We start from the raw sequence: 7,016 nt of genomic DNA, 5'->3' as shown, positions 1-7,016 counted from the left end.
CTTTTAGGCGTATTTTACTAAAATGATGTATACTTACGGGCTGCAAATGGACTTACACCACTTTCAAAATTAGACAATTGTAAAAATCGTTTAATTTCAATTTTGAAAAATCAAATATCACTTAAAATATACTTCATATTAATCCAATTTTGTTTACAAATAATGACACGATATAAAATAGAAGTAGTATTTTAAATTTTAGACGCTAATTACATTGTTAAAATTACAAGATATTGATATTATTTACTTATGCTCTGCATGTGGCAGTGTTTCGAAATATGCATGATGCACCGGAGGTATATAAGGTAATAACTGCTTGATGTCTTTATATTTTTCATAAGTAATAGGCCTGGCATCTTGGTACAATGGCGCCAGGGCGATTTTTTCAAATTTTAGCGGTCTTCCAGGACGTGTAGGTAATAAATTTATAGTTTTAAATTCTTTGTCCTTCATCGATGTTTTATATAAAATAGTGTATGGTGCACCTTTGAGAAACCTCATCCAACATATTTGCAACCAATTTACCTGTTCTCCATTAGTGTTTTTTCTTATCTGTTTTTTAATTGCATTTTGAAGATTTTTTATTGAAACGAAATTCTCTCGTTTCATTTCATGTAAAATGAATTTATCATGTTTTCTACATTGTGTTATTACATCATAATAATCCTGTGGTGTGTACAGAAAATTCTTTTTTCGCAATGTAAAATAACAGGCTACTGATCGGCAACTATCTGCTAAGCCACCTACCTCTGTTAATTGGACTTACACCACTTTCATAATCGATGATTATGCAATTTCATTTACCGACCAATTTTAAATTGTACAAAACATGGAAATTTTTTAAGAAATTAAACACGGACTAGTTATACATAAAAAATTTACATTAAATTAAGCATGAATTAGGTGATATCTCATTTTTTTCAAAAATGGACTTACACCACTTTCAAAATAAACGATCCATATATTAAACCTCCGAGTACTTCTCTCGAGCCAAACTCGCCATTCAATTAGGAGGTTATTATCAGTTGCATTAATCTAATCTCAATTAAGTTGCTTTAATCTCACTGTAATTTGTAAATTTCTTCAAATTAAAGAAGATTGCGACTCTTTGGATGAATTTGAAATAAGACGTAAATAATTCAACATCGAATGAGAATCCCGGAGTGATCTACTTTCATCGAAATATTTTTCTGTGCTTTATAAACATCGATGTTTGCCCAAACATCCTCAAGCTATTTCGAACAAAAATGAAAGAATCGGGTTGCAAGCTTTCCCTTTAAAGCGTCAAATTCCCATTGTCCGATTCACCCGAAACCGATCTTTAATTCGCCATTCATGAATTAAACGCTCAACGTGAATGTACTACAAGTACGCAACAATGCTTTAATCAGGCTCTGAATGCCTAATCAAACCTAACGAAGTCACCTGAGTAATTGAACCGCGGATCATGCTTGGAACAGCGAGCAAAAGTCGTGAAATTTCACACTCCGAGAGTGTTAATCGTGTCGGTAATTATGAAGATCACACTCATTCCTTTCTTCGCGTCACATGGATTTACATCGATTAATAAGCCGGCTATTACGACTAAAATAAACAGCATAACTAAGTCGATTAAGTCGTGTAATATGAAACGTCGAATTTTTAATTATTCACAAATTGATCGCTCAAAGGATTAGTTAAGCGTTGAAAAGTTGTGAGCTATTCTTAGAAAATCTAGGGGTTCGCATTAAGCGCCAATCAAGACGAAGTTGACATTTCAATTACACGATCTAACATAAAACTAGCCAAAAATGTCCAATTCTCCTATGTTACCATTAATTTTATGTCAAAGTAAGTGTAATACAAGTATAATATATATGTACAATTCAAAAATTCTTCAAATTTTTCTAAAACCAACGGCGATAATATTTTCTTCCAAATTGTTATGAAATATGTGTTCAACAGTAGTTTATGATACTTGTGTTGTTTCAGATTTCACCGATTCAGTTACCGCACGCTAAACAACGAAAACAAAATCTCCAAAAAGAAGACACGTACCACCTGAAGATTTCGTGAAACGAGGCCGCAGGGTCAAGCTTCACAGCAGCATAGTTTCTGTTCTCTGTTCACTCACCCCTCCACAAATCACCAAAAACATCAAAGGGCCATATCGCGCAAAACCACCAGGGGGACCGCTTGCTCTACGTGGCGCGAAACGAAAACAAACGACGAAACGGGGTGAACCGAGGGTACCACCGCATATTATCTCGAGGTTCTACTAGCAGCGTGAGGGAATCGTTGAACCGAAAGAACATCGAACTCTCGACGCACTCGGGGTAAAAAAGACTCGAGGGACAGAGACGGCCTAATTGTCGAGAATCGACATTAACGTGGCGAACGTTATCTCGTGAACTAATGAAAATTTTTCAAACAGCACACGGACCGATGAAAGGTGACAGTACGAAGAGAATTTCGAACGGAATTATATGTGACACACGGACACACGCAACGATAGGGAACGTGTTCGACGAGATCACGAGCGCGCGAATACCGCGACCTTTCTCGCTCGAGGATCAGTCGAAGACTGCTCGACCGAAAGTGGGAGGCCTCTTTTTCGAAAGCATCGTTTTCTCCACGGTGGCGAAGCTTCCGGACAGAGGTAACCGGGCATGCGTGCCACGAGCCACCCGATCAACGCACTGTGCACACAGGGTGTGCCAAGAAGCGCGCCGTTCGGGCCGGATGAACATCGAGCGTGTATAGGGTGTTTCATGAGTCATTTGGAGAACCACCTTGCCGGTATATTTTAACACATTGCCAACCGATTAGGTGGATTTACTATTTTCTACCGTATCGTGGATGTAACGAATGATATTTCATTCTCATATACATCTCAAACCCAACCCCAGTTTTTATCTTACTTCTCTTTCTTTACTTTATCAGAGCCGCGGGGAACTATTTACGCTATGATAAATAAAAAAGACTGAAGTGTTCGAATTACTTCGAATGGAAAATTATAATGCTGGGCTTGGATCAATCTGACTCTTAGGTACAGTATTATAAGAAATTTTGTTTCGTGATATTGTTAGATATAATGAACCATTATTTATTCTACTGGAAAAAGGTTTTCTACTGGCTTTTCTAGAAATCTTTTTAGCAATCTCAGTTGAATTGAAAGAATGGTACTTTTTGAGTACGGTGAGTATGTTGAGAAATATTTCGAGTGACCGAGTATCTTAATAGGAATAATTGAATTTACGAATTCGATTGTATCATTTCAATTTAAATATTGACCGATCTTAGCACTTTACAACGAGAAAAAGAACTTAAAAAGTAAACATTATTCTCATTATTTTCATTTGTACATTACATTTGTACGTACACACCATTTTCTTGAACGATAATTGCATAGTAGTTAAGTACAACAGGTCTTTTCGTTTTTCGTTTCGCCTGAAAATTTTACCTTTTCGTACCTGAAACGTCGTGGCTTGGAACCCATCAATTATCGTTAAGCCTTAACGCTCATTCACACTTTATACCCTTTAAATCTTTCATTAACCTGTATATAAATATTTTAAGTGACTAAACTCAGTGGAATTTTTTTTTAGCTATTGACTTCGAAATTAAAGTTAAAGGAAAATTGATCAGGTTTAAAAGAGTTAAATATAAAAGATGATCACGTAAACGAAAGTCGTCGAGGGATTTTATTGCAGATACGGATAATTCTTATTTAAGAAGCAATTTGTCAAGAATATTGCAAGCCTTATTATTCTTTCTCGTTCCATATGAACTATGACTTTACTAAGGGACTTCTTTAATAGAGCGTTTTTGTCGAATTTTGTCGCGAAAGGTTGTAGGACTGAGGAAGAAAGCATTTTCAAGTATGCTCAATAAGAATATTTTCAAAAAATTTGGACATCTAATTTTGAATGTTTGCACATAACGAAAAGTGTTCAAAATTGTAATAAACGATTCAAATCAAAATTAAAAAATGCTTCGAATGATTTTGATTCCCATATATTTAGCAAATCTTTCGTTCCAGTATTTAAAATATCAGTAGATAAATAACAAATTCTTTTAAAAAACTAATTCGATCACAAAAAGGTTAAATCTATCTAAGGACCAAACTAATGGGCAACTTTAAACTATTCTGACCTAGATATGAGTTTGGATTATCCTGTACCATTAATATTCCATGACCCAAAAAATGTAACTATTTCAACAGAATTTTTAACTGCACTTGTAATCCCTTTTTACATCTACTTCAATTCAAACAGAATATCAGAAATTATTTTTATTCAACCAATACAAAGTTTATTTCTTCTGACTGTCACTTATTTTACCATATGACAAGAAACGTGTTCACGAATTTCAATATTTTTCAGGAATATTTACACGTGATTATTCGTCGAACGAAATCTCCAGTTTGCTCTTCGGCGTTCGATTTATCGATATTCATATTTTCTATATCCCTCGAGCTTACGTGGCGCGAAATACAGACGAATATTCATGTAGACTGATTCGCATTAATTTACAGAGTGGAGCTGGAACAATATTCGGTGTTCGTCACGAATACCGAATATCGTAATCAGACTTGCGTGTTTTAACGCGAATATTGAATATTCGTATACTGTTTCGTAACAGACAATTGTCTCTCCCTATTTTGTGGGTCTGTTTTGAACGCAGAGTAACTAAATTTGACTAATGGACAATATACACCATCATCCAAAAATTTTGGAATTTACAAGCTTAATTAACTTAACTGAAGAAAAGAAAATTATTCTACTACTTTTTGGCTTGTAAACTGTACTGAGGAAGAAAATTGAAAATATATTACTTTGAATGCCACGAATTTATAATATAATCATAAAATATATTAAAAGTTGCCAAAGAGAAAGTTAATTGACAGCTGATTATTGAAAAATGAATATGTATCTGTCAATAACACTGAGTAAAAACTTCTGTCTTCATTTTCTTTTTTAGATAAGAATTGCATTGTAGTATAGAGTATTTGTTTAGAATAAAATAAAATTAGACGAATTTTATGAACTATAAGTGACGCTCAGTATCACATATCTACATTGTAATTTATATACTACATTTGCATTTCGTGAAGCTCGAATATCATAGCGCTTGGGGAAAGTTCCAATAGTTTGCTAGAGAAATGTATAAATATAAATTGACTAGTTTTTTAGAAATATTTTACGAATTTTTACATCTTCATATGCTGTAAAATGATTGTAAAACCGAATTACGAAACATTCCGCATGAGATCCTACTATTGCTTATTTAATCTACACACTGTGGTACCATCTATTTAAAAGCAAGGTAGTATAAAAATAATATAAGCACAGAAAAAATTCAGCACTTTGCAAAGCTCTTAAACCTGATTCCAAACTAACAACTAAAGGAATGCAGCACAGAATATTTGCACTTGTTACTTCTAGATTGATATTTGCTGCTACAAATTTCCTAGCTATTTATTTATTTAACAGCAAATTTTGAAAAATAAAAATTCACTTACCAGCCAGCAATGCCATTTGGTTGTATCTCCTGCAAGAATATGCCAAGCTCTCCTTTATCCTTACTGCGAAGACCAACCACACTGAATCCTAGACTGGTTCCCTCTAGTTTATACAACTTGAGGAAAGCAAATGTACTCAGTATCTTCAAATGTCAGATTAATATTGGTAAGCTCCAGGTATATTTCACCAACCTGCACAGTAAATATCTGACGACCTCTTGCTGCAGCTTCAATAACTTTCTTGAATTCCTTAGCATATGTTGTCGTTGTAATTGGAGGCATACCCATAACCTCTGAAACAAGACTTGGACTTGTAACCTGTAACAAAGTAAAAGCTTAGTATTAACTACAGAAATAATATTAAAATAAATTTTAAGTATACTTGAGATTAAATTCTACCTGTGCACTAGTGTCTTCGCTGCTGCTATGTACCAATGGAACAACTGGAACTCTTTGATCTTCTAATTCACTGCTGTCTTGATATAAATCCTGATACACATTTGATCCAAGTGGTTGCACTGGTGTACTATGAGTAGAAAGCTCCAGCTGCCCACTAATGTTAATATCAAAGTCCCCAGGAAGAATAGATGGGTGTTGTCCCAACTGAGTATTTAGTTCGATCAGGGAGTCTTGAATTGTCACTATGCTACGAAATACTGGATCCTCCAGAAGGGCAATTAAAGATCTTATATCTTGAGTTGTAAGCAGTTGTAGCTTAGGATCATCGCAATCTTCCATCCTTTCTTGAACATGCTCCAATAAATGAAGAGCAGTAGATATGTCTGAAAAAAAAGAAAACAAATTGATACATTAAACATAAGTGAATATAAAGGAAATGAATATAACATATAATAAGGATTGTGATTATCACAAATAAATGTATACACAATAATAATTATTATACAAAGAATATTAACATTATTATCAATTAATTAAAATATTTCTCAAAATATTAAAGTAAACATAATTTATATTTACCTGCACTGAGAGGCATCTTGTTGCTGTCAGATTTACTTCAGTTAAATGAGTATAAAAAGTCTTGTATAACCACCTGTAAAAAACTGTGTAAATATACATGTGTAGTACTTCATTTACTTTTTTATATTTTAAATCGATACACTTGTCTTTTTAATTCAACGAAATACAGTTGTTAAAATACAAAATGTTTCTTAACCTCTATAACAGATAGTTGCTGAAAACTACTGAATAGGATGTGTCAGTTCTTTTCGTTACTTTAATCGTTTAAATATGATTAACAACATTTTTAACGTTCGATTAAGTATCATTAATTTTCACTCTACCATGAATTTATCGTAAATCAATACGCAGTCATATAATTGTCTTAAATATTAATATAATAATGTTGTTTCTCACCTAAATTGCTCTGCGGAATTCAATAGAAGGCAAGCAGGTTGCGAGTCGTTGATTCTGAACAAATTTCACGATCACGCACAAAAATTACAATCGATTTCGTGAAATATCACAGGAAGAATTTAATTGCATTTTGCTATCA

At 33.7% G+C, this 7,016-nt stretch overlaps 1 protein-coding gene across 1 annotated transcript; it reads right to left on the bottom strand.

Annotated features, from left to right (window-relative positions):
- Positions 1–243: 243 nt before the first annotated feature.
- Positions 244–7,016, bottom strand: LOC108573035 (patj homolog). The gene is made up of 6 exons (XM_017935391.1): positions 6,878–7,016; positions 6,482–6,564; positions 5,903–6,285; positions 5,696–5,821; positions 5,504–5,619; positions 244–496 (listed from the first exon to the last, which is right to left on the bottom strand). Exons 2-6 carry the CDS (start codon positions 6,495–6,497, stop codon positions 244–246), a joined length of 894 nt encoding a protein of 297 aa, XP_017790880.1. The 5' UTR covers positions 6,498–6,564; positions 6,878–7,016.

This window comes from Habropoda laboriosa, unplaced genomic scaffold (assembly GCF_001263275.1).
Source record: "Habropoda laboriosa isolate 0110345459 unplaced genomic scaffold, ASM126327v1 scaffold89, whole genome shotgun sequence".
Taxonomy (NCBI): domain Eukaryota; kingdom Metazoa; phylum Arthropoda; class Insecta; order Hymenoptera; family Apidae; genus Habropoda; species Habropoda laboriosa.
Note: the sequence above shows the minus strand (reverse complement) of the source record. Positions and strands in the feature narration are given on the sequence as shown.

Coding starts and splice junctions, on each gene's coding strand:
- LOC108573035 (XM_017935391.1), bottom strand. Junction 5,822..5,902: donor GCGAAGACACTAGTGCACAG/GTAGAATTTAAT, acceptor ACTTTGTTACAG/GTTACAAGTCCAAGTCTTGT. Junction 5,620..5,695: donor GTCAGATATTTACTGTGCAG/GTTGGTGAAATA, acceptor GCTTTCCTCAAG/TTGTATAAACTAGAGGGAAC.